Below are 15,846 nucleotides of genomic sequence, written 5' to 3'. Positions count from 1 at the left end.
TCCTCCCACGTGATCTTGGATTCCGATCTGCGCTCACTGACCTTTTCATTCATTCACACGCCACCATTTTTGAACGCTCCCCGAGCTTGCTTGATCCCATTCCATGGAGTCTAAAGTTATCTCTCCCTTCGGCCCTTCCCATCCGATAATGGCCCCCTTCTGCTACCAATAATATATTAGTTATTTTATTAAAAAAATAATTGGATATCCGGTTGATTTTAAATTAATTATATATTTCTTTATTTAATGGAGCCATATTATGCCTTCGCCTTTGGGATTTCAAGGTACCTATATTGAAATTAAATTGATTTTAAATTAAGTATCATGAATCCTTAATCAAATTATTTTACGGGATTGTTTGTTTTCACATTTTAAAAATATTTTAAAAAAAGTTAATTTTTTTTTATTTTTTCTTTACTTTAAATTAATTTTTTATTATTGTTTTTAAATTATTTTAATATATTGATATTAATATTAAAAATAAACTTTTAAAAATAAAAAAATATTATTTTAATATATTTTAAATAAAAAAATACTATATAAAAAACAACAACTATCTTACTATTAAATAAGCACCGCTTCTCTTAATCCAATATTATCTGTGATGAATCAACTCTCCCCGCCTTGATGACGTGGTTTGATTCCCTGCGTATTCTCGGGGACTGCAACCACGAGAGGAGGCTCAAAATGGTCCCAGCCAGGGCAACATGTTTCGAGGGTCCCAGGGAGGTAGGTGTGGTTAGGTATGGTCTTTTTTTTTTTAATGTATGCTATACTTGGAGATTGTTTAGAATTTTGTTTTAATCAATGTATTTAAAATTTTGAATTTTTTTTAAAAAAATATTTTTATCATTTTTTATCATTTTATTAATATTAAAAATAATTTTTAAAAATTATTATTTTAATATATTTTTATTTAAAAATACTTTAAAAAACAATATTCTAGCCTTGGAAAATCAAACCCTTCGTATTCTTATTTAATGGAAAAAATAAAATAAAATACATTATTCTGTCCACCTAAGCCACGTGGAATTGGATAAAGATTAAAAACTTAACTCCTTGGCAACTTCGAAGAACACTGTAAAAAGCCACGTGGAATTGGATAAAGATTAAAAACCTCACTCCTTGGCAACTTCGAAGAACACTGTAAAAAGCCACGTGGAATTGGATAAAGATTAAAAACCTCACTCCTTGGCAACTTCGAAGAACACTGTAAAAAGCCACGTGGAATTGGATAAAGATTAAAAACCTCACTCCTTGGCAACTTCGAAGAACACTGTAAAAAGCCACGTGGAATTGGATAAAGATTATAAACTTAACTCCCTGGCAGCTTCGAAGAACACTGTAAAATACATTTACGTTGATGTGATCAACCGAGTCTTCTTATTACTATTTTGATAAATCCAATCCTTCTACTTTGTCTTTCATTTACAATCCAGGACATCGTTAGCGATAATTTAAGTCTGATTTGACATGATCTTCAATTTCCAGAAGCAAAAATGTTTTCGAAAATGATATTCATTTTTTAAAACATTTCAAGAATATTAAAAAGACAACAAAAATTAGTTATCAGATTAGTTTTTAATCATTTTATTTTTTCCCCTTAGTTCGATGGATAAAAATACTTTTATTTTATTTTATTTGATGGGGGCATTATTGGGAACTTCTTCGGGCTTTAAAATTTTAAATTTTCCATGTTTTTCAAAATAATTTGATGCCGAATCTCGATTTTTTCAACCTTTTTTACTTTTAAAAATAAAAAATAAGTTAAATTTGAATCAATATCGATAGAGATATTCATAAATATAGTTAGATCGAGTTTCAATCTATAGTTGTATTTAACTTAAATTTTAATATTTTAAAAATTATAAACCTGATTTATTTAATTTTTTTGAAACCGAGCAGGTTAAATATAACAGGCTGATCTAATTTTTTTGTGAATATTACAGATATGCATATGTTAAGCTTATATTACTAATTTACACAGGTTTCAAAGAGTAACATACAACATGAGATGCAGATGCAATGAAACCTCTAATGCTAGGTCTAATTTGTATACTTTATACCACCATTAAATTCAAGTCATCTCTCTCTCCTTTCTAGATAAATATTTTTTTTTATGTTAAAGAAATCTAATAGGAAGTTCATTAATAAGAACCTAGAAGCTAGAATATTTATAAATAAATTAAAAAATATTCAATCCATAAACCATAAAATATAAAGATAAAAAAAAACAGGATAAAAGGATTGGATCAGATTGACTGAATTTTAAAAATTTTGACTCACCATTCAACTTATAATTTCTATTTCCTAGGTTTCTGAACACACTATAATCTTCAATATTTATATTATATAAATTGGATGGGTTAAATAAAGTGAAATAATATAAATATTATAGATAAATCAGTTTTTTTAACGCCTCTAAATATGGATGTAAGCCCCACATGAGATCCAGCGAGGAAACCAAATATTAAACGAACTCTTGAATGGAGGATCCTCTTTGCATATGAAATACAGAGTAAGGAGACTCAATTCATCAAATAAATAATAAAGAGTCGACGAGTGAAATAATCATATCACAGGTATTAATTAATCTATTTATCAAAAGTAGAGGGACTGACTTGTAATTTACTCAAGCAAATAAGAGGGGTGCTCAGAGCATCTCCCTTTAAAATAGCATTTTAAATAGTATAAATATAGCTTTTTTTATCATGCATGTTCCAATGGAAAAAAGCCATTTGAAAAGCCAATTCTATTAGAGTGGAATAAATAAGTGTTTTTTTTAATGATTTTAATGTTTTTTTTTTCACATGGCTAGATTTAATTGGTTTATTTTTTTGTTGGCCCCACTTTGTTAGTTTTGGCTCTTTTGAGAGATATGTAGGAATAACTTTTGTGGGAAAGAAAAGACATTTTAGCTTTTTATTTGACTTTCCTCTTGGAGTATGAAAAACAAGCAAAGAAAAATTAAAATATTAGTTTTTTATTTTTGACTATCCATTTAGCTTCTCCATTGGAAATGCTCTCACGGCCGTAGTTGAAGCCATCATTGTCACTTTGAAAGTCAAGAAGGCTAATTTATGTGGCGTTGGTATAACCGTGTTTTAAAAAAAATAAAAAAAATCGAATTTAATTTAATTTTTTTTATATTTTAAATCATTTTTATATGTTGACATCCAAAATAAATTTTAAAAAATAAAAATATTTATTATTTTAATTTATCTATAAATAAAAAACAGTTTTAATGTATACGACAAACACCACCTTGATAGCCCCATCCCTGGACTTTGAATTGAACTCTTTAAAAAAAGATGACACTCCTCACCTAAAGTCATTGAATTTATTATAATATATGATTCTTTCTTAAACTAAATAATTTTTCATCGTGACATTTTTCTTCATGAGCATGCAAATTTTGACGGCTTGGGGCAGGCTTGTTGAATACCATGTTCTTATTCAACAAAAACAAGGTGTAACATGCCATTTTCAAAATATTCAATTATATTTCATGCACAAGTAAATTTAAAATAGCTGTGATAATCTCGTACATCATCATGATATCATAAATAATTCATACTTTAAAAGTAATTTTAAAAAAATTAAATTTTATTTTATCTTTAGATCGTTTTGATACATTGATATCAAAAATAATTTTAAAAAATAAAAAATATATTATTTTAATATATTTTTAAATAAAAAATATTTAAACTTATATTTTAAGAACTACATTCAAGACCATTAAAAAGTAAAAACCGACGCCCTCTCTAACCTTGGGAGTGTATTGGGCTTCTCTTGAATAGCCTACACTACTACTAAAGCCCAACACAACACAATAATTTAGATCAAGTAGGCCTCATAGTCCAGTAGAATTTTATTTCCTTTCCTTCCCTCATAAACCCACTTCATCGTCTGCTTCGCATCAGATTGCAAACAATGGAAAATATCTCTTTTTCTTATTTTTTTTAGTTCAACTTTTAGAATCATTATTCAGAGAATTTTTAATTTCTTTAAATATACCATGCTAATATAAAAGATACGTCCTTATAATCTTTAGTATTTATTTTTATGGTTCAACTGTGGTTTTAAGAAGTTTTAAATTTTTTTATTTCAAATTAATTTTTTAATGCTTTTGAGTCATTTTAGTATATTCATATCAATTATAAATTTTTAAATAAAAAATATTATTTTAATATATTTTAAATCAAAAAAATTAAAAAGTGATCTCTACGGTAATTTCAACCACAGCTTGATTAGCTCAAAGTTGTTTTGAAAAATATCTTCACTATAAAAAAAATAATTGAAAAAGATAAATAATTTGTTAGACAATTATTGTACCATGGCTGCAAGGGGTCCCCTTGGAGATGAAGAATAAAACAGTGGAGTTGACTTTGGCGATCGTTCTTGCCTTTAATATTTTTTATTTTATTTTATTAATTTCGGATGTTTGGACTAACTTACGTATATCTTGACTAAGTTTACGGGTCCTGGAATTAATGACTATGTAAGCTTCTGGTGACTATCATATTAGCAACCACATGAATAACAAATTTCTTGATATCAAACTCTTATTACTAAACTACCTTCTAGATAGATAATTTTATCCAAACTTGAGCCTTTAATACTTACTCCATCATAAATTGTTCGGTATACTAATATTATCTGCTCCTCTTTCACATTAGGAGTAACAGATTTATCATGTTACATAAATTCAGATAATTAATTTTAAAATATATTATTAGGACCTCGTTTCAACAAGTTAGTAAGTGATTAATTAACATGATAGATTATGTTATTCATAATTTAAAGAGAGCCAAATCTAATATTATCACTTCATTCAGAGATAATATCATGAACATAACACCTCTCGATAAAATACAGTAATGTGTGTAAGATGATGTGTGAATTGTACAAGATTTTGTCAATATATTTATTTATTTATTTATTAATCTAATGTATGGATGAGAAGAGGTGGAGTAACGTGATCTTTGGAATTGCATTTCAAATGATATTTATAGAAAAATTATTTTTTTATATTTTTAAATTGTTTTGATGTGTTAATATTAAAAATAATTTCTAATAATAAAATTATTATTTAATATATTTTTAATAAAAAAATATTTTAAAAAACAAACATTATTAAACTCCCCAACATTACTTGTATGTATTTCTTTATTTGCTGCCTATTAAATTAATCTAAGCATGCCGTGCAAAGCAGGCTATTTCTTTCTTACCTAACGACGAGGATTTCATTCTACACACTTCTCCATTCTTAAAATGGCACCTTTGTCTTTATAAAATAATAAAATAAAAGGGTACTATTGCCATGCCTGCTCTGCACAGGCTCAAATAATTGGTCAACATCTCAATAAGTGCACAAATTATTGGTTGTTTTGTGGGCAAGTTTGGGAATGTTAAGACACATGTGAATCAATTAGCGGATGTTAACTAAATTGGATTGATTGCGAGATGAGCTAGTTAATGGCATGATTTTACGAATATTAATATCAAATTTACAATTATTTGATGATCATTGGAGGGGATTGAACTAGTTCTTTTGTTGGTCAAGGAAAGAATTATATTTTCTTTTTTCTGTTTTGCAAAAGCATAGCCATAAGACTTAAGAAAAGAAGAAGAAGAAGAAAAAAAGAAGTTAACAACAACATTTTTTTTTTATAACCCGGGGTGTTCGGGCCAGTTTACGTGCACCACGACTAATCTCCGGATACACTGAACACCCTGCAAGCCCAGTAGACAGATAAAATACCGCGGGAATGACAGACGTTCACACTAAAGTTCGAACCTAGGGTGCAGAGGCAAAGAATTCCCTGTCAGGACTGCTAGGGCACGAACCCGGATGCTAACAACAACATTTGTTACCGGTTCAGGTAGCTTTCAATTTCACATCAAATTTGAAAACAAAAAAGTAAGAGGAGAATTAACCCAATTGACAGGCTTTTATTTTGTTAATTATAATTTAACAAAAATTGTAATTTTTTTATAAGATATAGTTTTTATACAATGTTTAATTTTATAAGAAAGGAAGAATAATCTAAATGATATCAGCAATTTATAATTTCATATCGACAAGAGACTTGACATTTTATTTTTAGAGTTATATGGTTAGTAATTAAATTTTGATGTATGGATTAGATGAGTTTAGATTAGGGTTAGTTTTATGGTTAAAGGTATGGGATTAAGGATTAGTTAGGGTCAGAGTTGTGGATTATTATTAGTGTTTAGTGTTTAAATTAGAGTTAGTGTTTAGAGTTTAAATTAATGTTAATTTATATTTTTATTATTATGAGTTGGTGGTTAGTTAGGTTTAGGCTTAGTTAGGGTTAGGAATTAGATAGGATTTGACAAATATAAATTGTGCTACTGTGCTAATATTTTTTATATTTATAGTATTCTGAAAAAACTTAAAGTTTTTGGTGCTAAAATAAGCAAAAATAACAACTGGAATTATTTATGCAAAGAAGGGGTCACATAAAGTTTAGCAACCATGAGAAGAGTCCAGATGCATCTTAACCGTCCAAAAGTATAATACGTGTCCCCATGTTCTCTCCAAGAAGATGTGAACTACAGCCGCGTGTCGGAAATCTGAATTGATAAGCATGACACACTCACATCGTCGTACCAGGGGCACCCTTGTCCATCGGCAAATATTTCCTTTCCTCTTAGGTTTCTTGCGCATTCTACGCGAGTACTCTAAGGGTAAAATATATTCTACCCCTGTAGCTTGCACATTTGTTTCATTTCAGTACTAATAATTTAAAATTTTATAACATCAATCTACTAGCTTCCAAAACGCTCACCTGCATGATTCCACATGTAAAAAAATTGGCAACAACAAGCAGATGCCATGCATTATAAAAAGTTTCCGACAAGCTTTTTATGGAAATTTTATTTAAGAGTATGTGACACCACCAACTTACACTCAAAAACTTTAAGATTACTCCTCCATGTATGTAAAAATCAACGATTTAGAGAATGTTTGGGAACGCGGCTGCTGCTGCGTTCTCAAAAAATTTTAATTTTTTTTTACTAAAATTTAATATGGTTTGTATGTTTTGTATTGTTTTGATGTGTTGATTTCAAAAATGATTTTTAAAAAATGAAAAAACATCATTGACATACATTTTGGCACGAAAAGTTATTTAAAAAGCATCCGCAACCATACTGCCAAACACACTCTTAGTTTCATGCCTATAGCCCAACTTCTATTATTTAACTCATTATTGAATTGAAAAAAAAAAACCTAGGAAAAAGACAAAAGTAACGAAAGCCTACTAGGTGTGCAATGAGGAGATAATATAGTCCCTTCATGTATTAGGTGCTTGGTTTCTAATAGTTGTTTTTTAAAGTTTATTTTTTATTTAAAAATATATTAAATAATATATATTTTTTATTTTTTTTAATTTATTTTTGATATTATCATGTTAAAGTAATTTAAAAATATTAAAAAATTAATTTTAAATAAAATAATTTAAATTTTTATACAAACAGCATTTTGGCTTGAATGCTAAACGCCCTATGAAAGCCAGCATCCATAACAAAAGCAAGGAAAGTATACCACACACCCAAAAGTATTTATGTGTAAGGGTAGATTTCTTTTTTTTTTTTCTTCTCTATGAAGGAATCTTAGCTAAAATTGCCTTTTCTTAAATAAATAATTTTTATACATCCAATTATATGTGGTGTTTAGAATGTGTTTGAAATTATGTTTTTTAAAAATTTATTTTTTTATTTAAAATTATTTTAAAAATTTTAAAAATTATTTTGATGTCTTGATATTAAAAATAATTTTTTTAAAATAAAAAATATTATTCTAATATATTTTCAAAAAAATAATAATTTAAAAAACAGTAACACTCACCCACCTAGATTTGAGAAAAGGAGATCAATAGTTTTAAAACAGCGATGACTAATCATCGAAATTTTTATAGCTAAAAAATACAAAATGACAATTTAGTCATCAAAACATTATTGTTCTGTTATGCAAAGGGACTATTGTGTAATTTTGAAAATCTAATGGCATGATTAATTGTAATTTTTTTATTAACATGGGTGTCCGGACCAGCTTGCGCGTACCTCGACTAATTCTATGAGCCCTGAAGTTAACAGTTATATAAACCTCAAATAATAATCATATTATCAACCATAAATCTCAAATCTAAAATCGCAAGAAAAACCAACCCTTAATTCCAAACACTTACCGCTTACTTAGATGAATTGCATTTTCTTAATTTTACAATTTTTATGTAGGAACGACGAGGTAATACTATTGAAAATTTTAGGAAACATAATCTTTCTTTCCCACAAATGACCTCCCAACACTCTCCAAATCCCATCAACACCCCCAACCCGGGGCCAGCTCAGCAAAAAATAAAGTCAACGGGGACAGACAACTCATTACATGATAGAAGAACGATTTTTAGTCACTGTACACGAAACGGCCTTCAAGATGTACCAAAAGTCATGGCACGCGTCAACCAAAAAAGTCACGTGTCAATGAAGCTAACGAAGTGGCGTGTGAAAACAACGGTCTCTTAGAACCCATGGCTCGAAAACTCACACGTGTCCCATTACCGAATTTCCATTTACCTGTAGCCACCGGTCGTCGGTCTCTTAAGAATAAAAACTCCTGACTCCAATTTATATACTAGTTCAAGCCAAATTGGTTCAAAATTTTGATCACTCAGAAAAACCAAAATTAAAAACCATTATTACTAGCCAAAGAGTAGGGAATTTGAAGTCTGAAAATTGATTGTTTTTTCGGTGAATGAAAGATGGTAGTTGAAGCAGAGGTAGTAAGCGTGCCGGTGTTGGATGTTCAATATTTTGCTGCTAAAGGTAACAGCCCTACTGCCGCTGCTGTTCATGAAATTGAAGATGTTGTTACTGTTTCGCCTTCCCCCAGAAGGCTAAGTCAAGTTCGCATCTCGGATTCTGTCCCCGCCGACCAATTGGTCAGTTTTCTTCATGATCGTCCCCTTTTTTTGCTAGGTTTTGTTTTATTAGAGAATCCTGAATATTACTAAGTTAAAATTTGAGAATTCGTAACTTGTTAGGTGTTGAATTGCTTTGTTATTGTTCTTTCATGACAGGTTGCTCAGATCGGGTTTTGTTTTGTTTATTGACAGACAAGCTGAATCTGAATGGGAATTTTAGCCTTTTTTTTATTAATTTATTTATTTGTAGCGAAAATATGAATAAAATAGAAATTCACTTCTGGGTTTTTTCCAATAAATTGTCTTGATCATGCTGTTAATTACTAGCATACTGTATAGTATTTTTAATTATGAATTTGATGTAAATAATAGATTTCGTCAATAATGAATGATTCCTAGATTTTTTATTAGTTGTGCTGCTGTAGGTGGAAAACTTAATATTAAACCATCTCCTTTTGTAGGATATTATATCTTCGAAAAAAATTTCAGATGCAGAAGCTATTGAGTCTGCCGTCCTGCAGTTTGTGCCTAGTATCCGTTCTGGTAGCTTTGCCGACATTGGGCCTCGAAGATACATGGAAGACGAGCATATACGCATAGATGATCTATCTGTGCAACTGGGCCCAGTCTTCAAGTTTCCCAAGCCCAGTGCTTTCTATGGGGTGATTGTTGTTGAAACTTATGGTTGTAACTATAATATTTTGATAAGTTTAAGGAATTCATAATTGATTGAGATTGAATTTATTTGTAGGTTTTTGATGGTCATGGAGGACCTGAAGCAGCAGCTTATATCAGAAAAAATGCAATGAGAATCTTTTTTGAAGATGCAAATTTCCCTCAGACATCTGAGGTTGACAATATCTTCTTGGAGGAGGTTGAGAACTCCCTACGAAAAGCATTTCATCTGGCTGACTTGGCTTTGGCAGATGACTGCAGTGTGAACACTTCTTCTGGGACAACCGCTCTTACTGCTTTTGTATTTGGAAGGTATATTCTTGCTCTTAAACATGGAAATATAGCCATGTATATGGATTCCAGTCCACGTTTTACCTTGTCAAAGCTTTGTTTTTAGGTATATGAGTGGTTGTGATGTTGGTCAATCACCATTTAGTTTATCTGCAATAAATGTTTTATGAAATCCAGTATTCTATATATCAGTCTTCACATGTAGTCTTCTAAGATATGCTAACTAAGGTGGTCTTGTTTTTTTACTTGCACATGATGTTTTCTCTTTCTTACTTGAACCAGCAAATATTTGAGTTAACTTCTGATGTTTACATACGCTAGCTCCATATTGCATGTTGCCGTCAATGTTTCAGAAGGTTCAATGCCAGCCTTCCTACATCATTTTTTCAGTGCATAGCTCTAGTTGACTTTGGAAAAGTTAGGAGGAACTTTAAAGTACCAGTTTTTTTGGGTGCTCCAAGCTGATAGTTTTGTAGTATTTCCTTGGATTTATTTTTGTTTTTTCACTGGCATCCTGATCATGATTTCATGTTCCAGGCTATTAATGGTTGCAAATGCTGGTGATTGCCGAGCAGTTCTCTGTCGTAAAGGAGAGGCAATAGACATGTCTCAAGACCATAGGCCTATTTATCCATCAGAGCGAAGGCGGGTTGAAGAATTGGGTGGGTATATTGATGATGGATATCTCAATGGTGTTCTGTCAGTTTCACGAGCCCTTGGTGACTGGGACATGAAACTCCCCCGGGGCTCTCCTTCACCTCTCATTGCTGAGCCAGAGTTCCGGAAGTTTGTTCTAACAGAGGAGGATGAATTTCTCATAATTGGTTGTGATGGGATTTGGGATGTTATGTCAAGCCAGCATGCAGTCAGCCTTGTCCGCCATGGGCTGCGGCGACATGATGACCCTGAGCAGTGTGCCAGGGACCTTGTTATGGAGGCCTTACGCCGAAACACATTTGACAATCTCACTGTAATAATTGTGTGCTTCTCTTCTACTGATTATCAGGAGCCATCACCGCCTACACCTAGGCAACGGAAACAGAGGTGCTTTAGCCTCTCTACAGAGGCATTATGTAGCTTGAGGAACTTGTTGGAGGGCAGTGCCAACCGCTGAATGTAAAGAGAATAATTTTCTAATTTCCATTGTTGTGTTAATAAACTGTTTCTGGCTGCTTCAGTCTGGAGATAGAAAAAGCAGCTCGCATTTTTGCAGATGACTGTTTTCAAACAGCAAGCATTGAGCATTGGTTAATGTACATAACAGTGATGGGTGGGTGCTGGCGGTGTAAAGATCGATTCAGATGTATGTATGTTTTATTAAAGCACGTTCATCATGGATGTATTGTTTTGGCGTCGCAGCCTCGTTCCGCTGCTAATTTAATATATTCTATTTTTAATCTTGATATGTATCTGTACAGTTCGAATAAAAAATCTCTTGTTATTGTTTATATTCTGTCCTTTTCATCTACCATATTAAAACTTTTTTTTGTATTTTAGAATGAGGCGTTAATTGCATGTTTCACGTCTTACGAATCTCTTAATTCATCAAATGACAAGCATATTTAATTCAAGATACATTCGAATTTCAATATGCCAACTTGCCTAGTATAAGTTGTTATTATCAAAACATCAATTAACAAAACATTAACACTGTCCATTATCCCTTCAACAATTCAATTTTTTTATTTAATTTTTCTTTCAATTTTATCATTTAATATTAAATTATTTTAGAAATTATTAAATTAAGAAAAAGTTCAGGAATTACTAAATATGTGGCTATTGGGGTGTATTTAATCACTGTTGATTATATTCACATCAATAAATCTTTCCCATAGCCGATTAGCTAAATCAAAATAGAAGTGGTTCATAAGCAGGCAAGGCTACCAGTTCCGGTGAGCATGAAGACCTGATCCAAAAACCTCCGCTCAGAATTTGGGAATTTCAGTTCAAAGAAATATAAGGGGCTCTAATGGAGAAAACAGTTGCACAAGAAACAAGGAAGAACAACTAAACTTGGGAACTCTCTGGTAAAATATTCCGTATTTTATTGTTACTACCAAAATCAACAGAAGCATCTGATGGAAAGTTCTTTTCAGGTTAGTCTCAAGTTAGCCATCTTGCCATGATCCCATACATGGAAACCTGAGGCAGGTGTACTAACCCTGTTTTCTGAAGTTAACAGAGTAAATAATGGGACAACCAGTTCTATTTTCTCTTATCCTGACACATTCGAATGGTAAATCTAGTAGTTCAGAAACATGGGTGAGAAGGGAGTATGAAGCAAAAGGTGTTATTTAATTAAGCTACTCTTTTTTAAATTCGTGAGTGTTGCCAACCAAAGGAAAACTCAAGCATATATCATGAACTTTTCATTATTTTTGGAATTGATCAACAATCCAAAGTAAGGGTGCTGAGTACAATCAATGGCAAATTAATAAGAAAACTTCTCCCTTCTTCTACGGGGAACAATGCTGCCAGTGAAAGATAATCATATTGATTCTGTAAATATTCCAACTAAGAAAATTGTTGATGATCATTAGACATGAGTTCCAGCTACCCCATTTGAAGCATGGAATTCAGTCTGCCAAAGTGCTTTTCGCAAGTGTTGCAAATCTTTCCAAACCCCCTCTGAGTAAGCTCTCAAGCAAAGGCTGGAGTGCCTGAAAAAGTGACAATAAAGTAAAATGGACTCATCATTCACTGTATTGCAAGTGCAAGGACATATTCTTATACAAGACAATTTATATCTTCTTCTCTGTTGAAAACAAGCAGCTTGGACACGGCAACTGCACACACCACTTAAATGCACATTACTGTTCATTTTTTACTTGAGCAGGCTAAGCATGTAGTGCTCCTTTCAAAGTAATAAAATAGCATCTAAATGGAAGTACGAATGCTTACTGTTGCTAGAGGAGCCAAAATTCGGGGAACTTCATATGAAACAGTTAGCTGAAAAGGAAAAAAATATATAATTACAAAGGTCTGAGCTAAGTTTTGATTGTAAGAAAAATGATACATCATTATCTTTTCCTTGTTATAGTGCCACATTTCTTTTCCTTGTTATAGTGCCACACATTCCTATCACAAGCCTGAGAACACACACAGTGTCAGAGATTTGAATTAGAGAATTTGTACATTATTTTTCTTTCCAAGTTTATGGTTCTATTTAAAAAATAAAATTACATAAGATAAGACTATTTTGGCAAGTTGGTGAAGGCATGCAGAAATGACAATCTTGACAGAATATTTAGTTGATCTGTTAATAAGAATCTAATTAATCCACTAAACTTAGGGTGATGAACTGTGATTATAATAGCTAACTAATTGAAAAACACAAATGCTGTAACCATGAAGATCAAACTGAATGTTGTATATAGAAGCTCACTTCTACCAGACATGATGAAGAACCTTTAGGAAAAAATCGAACAGAGCCTCTGCAATGTAAGAAAAAAGTTAATTAACATTCTGCTATTATGTTAAGGAAAAATGAAATGATATTACATTCTGCAAGGCACTCAAATGCAATACCACATGACAACTCTTTCATTGCATGCTTAAGTTATATGGGCATGGATCAGCTCAACAATGTCAACAACCATACACATTTATTGCAAGCAATTTGAAACTTCATTAGTTAATGCAGATGAAATATGCTTCCCATCTACATTCATGAAAATCTCACTCAAATTGGTGTTAGCTAACAGCACCAGGTTTAACACTAAAACTCATCAACACGTAGCAATGAGAATTGAAAGAGAAATACAAGAAAATTCCCACCAAAATAAAAAAAAAACAAAAAAACTTAAGCAAGTAATTGTGGAAGCAAATTGATATCATGAACCAACATTAATGAACTAGATCTATGCATCTATGCTCATACCTTGTTCACCATCCCCTCTATCTAGTATATTCAGGGGAAATTTCTTAATAGCAAGCCTGAAAAAATGTGTTTGCTTCAGCATTACTGAGCATCTTCCAGGCACTTAAGAAGATTAATGGTGCCAGAGAAAATTCTATATATTGTTTTCATCCAATACTATAATCCGAAATTAATTTTTATCACATGATGAAATTTACAGTCACACACATACACGTGATAATTAGCTATTTACTGCAAGTTATTTAATTTCAAGTCATGTGAGTGTGTCAACAAGATTTCTCTAACCATAGGCAGCAAATACAATAGGCAAGAAAATTTCCATAATCTTGTGATGTTAGTATATTTCTGTGGAATACAGTCTAGGACATCTTGGACTATGAATTTAGCAAAGGAAATCTCATATTCTCATTAACCAATCATGCAAAGGCTAAAAGGTGCATCCTCTATTCTTGAGATTATGTGGTTAATCCTGCACAATTTGCTACCTGCCTTTTCCAGTTACCTGTTAGGAAGACCTTCCAGAGATCTCCAATGAATTTTCTGATTGGGGGTTGGCTGCAACAAGTTGAACACAGAATAAAAATGAATGGGAACATAGCAAGGAGGCACTGATTTCACCTCTGATCATGTAGCGAAAGCATTATGCATCCATTAACGATTAGTGAAAATGTTTCCATACAACACAAAGGATCATTACCTGCATATTTCTAGCAAGCCAAGAATATTCAAGTTCCTGACCAAGTGCTTTATACTTCAGTGACCACCGTGATAGGTCAGGCTTGTCTTTGAGTACCTATTAAATAGAACCAAACTTCAACTTAACCTAAACGCAGACATTTATAGCTATAATATGTTAAAACAAGTTGAGATTTTTTCTTGATCATTATAATGTAAAATGAAATCATGAATGCACCATATTTTATAGCCCCCCTTCAAATTGAAAAACTAAAGTCACAGATAAAACCAGTCATGAGCTAACATTAAAACAGTAGTGCTTATTTAACCTACCTAGGCGTTAGATAAATCAAAAGAAGAAAAACATCAAAATTGTTGCACACCTGTACAGATGAAATGAAGGGCATCCAACGAGGAATTGATTCACGATCTGAATAAAGCTTATAAGCCAACCCAACAGGCACATCAATTTCCATCTTAACCCTGCATTTAAAACCCATAATTTGGTTAAAATCACACAAACAATGATCATTGAAGACCCATATTCAATCACAACAAACTCCAATTACCTAGTATTCCTCCAATTTCACAGCCCAACAAATTGGAAACAATTAGTTAAAAGCAAAGCAAAATACTATTGGTATCTTACGTGCAATCCTGAAACTCCATGACTGGAGAAGAAAAGGGCTTGAAACCAGTAAGAATTGAGCTTCTCTTCGAGTATCCATATCCATATTGGACTTTACTGATAGACGATGATGCTGTGATTTTGCAAGTGCGTAAGGAGTTTAATAAGACTGCTGCGTTCCTGTTCTTAGCAGTTGAGAAGTGGAGGGAAGTTGGGGTTGACCAATGCGCAACAGTCATTGAAGCAGCAGCAGCAGCAGCCATGGTCAATAACAGGTATACTTAAAGAAATTGCTATTGTTGTTTTTATTATTACAGAGACTGGAGAACAGAAGAAGGGGACTTGCCAGCCTGAAACACCACATAGTTTTTGTTAGATTTTTCTTCTCCCAACATAAAATATTTTTGCAACTATCGTTACTCTCACGTGCCCGTTACAACATTGTTTAGATCGGCCAACTCAGCCGCCAGTATGATATTTTTATTTTTCAAAAAAATAAATTATATATGTAAGTTTTTTAATATGTTTTTATAATTTAAAAAATTTAAATTCAAATAAAAAAATATATGCATATATGTAATTAAATATATTGAGAATTATGTGTAAATAAATAAATAAATAATTATTAATGATATCTAAAAATAAAATTTGAAAAATTGAGAGACACATGTAGATCAAGATATTTAACCGAATGTGTTTGCTAAATTTATTTATTAAAATAATTTTTTATTTAAGAAAATGATAAT

At 31.7% G+C, this 15,846-nt stretch overlaps 2 protein-coding genes across 5 annotated transcripts; one reads left to right on the top strand and one right to left on the bottom strand.

Annotated features, from left to right (window-relative positions):
• Positions 1–8,638: 8,638 nt before the first annotated feature.
• On the top strand, positions 8,639–11,365 carry LOC7455402 (probable protein phosphatase 2C 49). Of its 3 annotated transcripts, none has more exons than XM_002320918.4 (4): positions 8,642–8,969; positions 9,413–9,613; positions 9,703–9,938; positions 10,455–11,365. In XM_002320918.4, the coding sequence occupies exons 1-4, from the start codon at positions 8,790–8,792 to the stop codon at positions 11,029–11,031; spliced, it is 1,194 nt and encodes a 397-aa protein (XP_002320954.1). In that variant the 5' UTR covers positions 8,642–8,789; the 3' UTR covers positions 11,032–11,365. The 3 variants fall into 3 exon arrangements, with proteins under 3 accessions (XP_024440900.1, XP_002320954.1, XP_024440901.1); XM_024585133.2 differs by having other exon boundaries at positions 8,821–8,969; positions 9,377–9,613; XM_024585132.2 differs by lacking the exon at positions 9,413–9,613 and having other exon boundaries at positions 8,639–8,969.
• Positions 11,366–12,273: 908 nt separating this feature from the next.
• On the bottom strand, positions 12,274–15,505 carry LOC7495193 (uncharacterized). 2 transcript variants are annotated; one of them, XM_002320233.4, is made up of 7 exons: positions 15,122–15,502; positions 14,856–14,955; positions 14,495–14,590; positions 14,300–14,352; positions 13,303–13,351; positions 12,819–12,866; positions 12,274–12,577 (listed from the first exon to the last, which is right to left on the bottom strand). In XM_002320233.4, the coding sequence occupies exons 1-7, from the start codon at positions 15,361–15,363 to the stop codon at positions 12,494–12,496; spliced, it is 672 nt and encodes a 223-aa protein (XP_002320269.2). In that variant the 5' UTR covers positions 15,364–15,502; the 3' UTR covers positions 12,274–12,493. The 2 variants fall into 2 exon arrangements, with proteins under 2 accessions (XP_002320269.2, XP_024440902.1); XM_024585134.2 differs by lacking the exon at positions 12,819–12,866 and having other exon boundaries at positions 15,122–15,505.
• Positions 15,506–15,846: the final 341 nt, after the last annotated feature.

Source organism: Populus trichocarpa, chromosome 14, assembly GCF_000002775.5.
Source record: "Populus trichocarpa isolate Nisqually-1 chromosome 14, P.trichocarpa_v4.1, whole genome shotgun sequence".
Lineage (NCBI taxonomy): Eukaryota > Viridiplantae > Streptophyta > Magnoliopsida > Malpighiales > Salicaceae > Populus > Populus trichocarpa.
This window is presented reverse-complemented; position numbering and strand designations above follow the sequence as displayed.

Excerpts from the sequence above, each read along its gene's own strand:
- LOC7495193 (XM_002320233.4), bottom strand. The coding sequence starts at position 15,363 with ATGGCTGCTGCTGCTGCTGCTTCAATGACTGTTGCGCATTGGTCAACC. Across the intron at positions 14,353-14,494 it reads GGCTTGCTAGAAATATGCAG|CCAACCCCCAATCAGAAAAT; the intron begins GTAATGATCCTT and ends AACTTGTTGCAG. Across the intron at positions 12,578-12,818 it reads TTTTGGCTCCTCTAGCAACA|GCACTCCAGCCTTTGCTTGA; the intron begins GTAAGCATTCGT and ends TCACTTTTTCAG.
- LOC7455402 (XM_002320918.4), top strand. The coding sequence starts at position 8,790 with ATGGTAGTTGAAGCAGAGGTAGTAAGCGTGCCGGTGTTGGATGTTCAA. Across the intron at positions 8,970-9,412 it reads CTGTCCCCGCCGACCAATTG|GATATTATATCTTCGAAAAA; the intron begins GTCAGTTTTCTT and ends CTCCTTTTGTAG. Across the intron at positions 9,614-9,702 it reads AGCCCAGTGCTTTCTATGGG|GTTTTTGATGGTCATGGAGG; the intron begins GTGATTGTTGTT and ends ATTTATTTGTAG.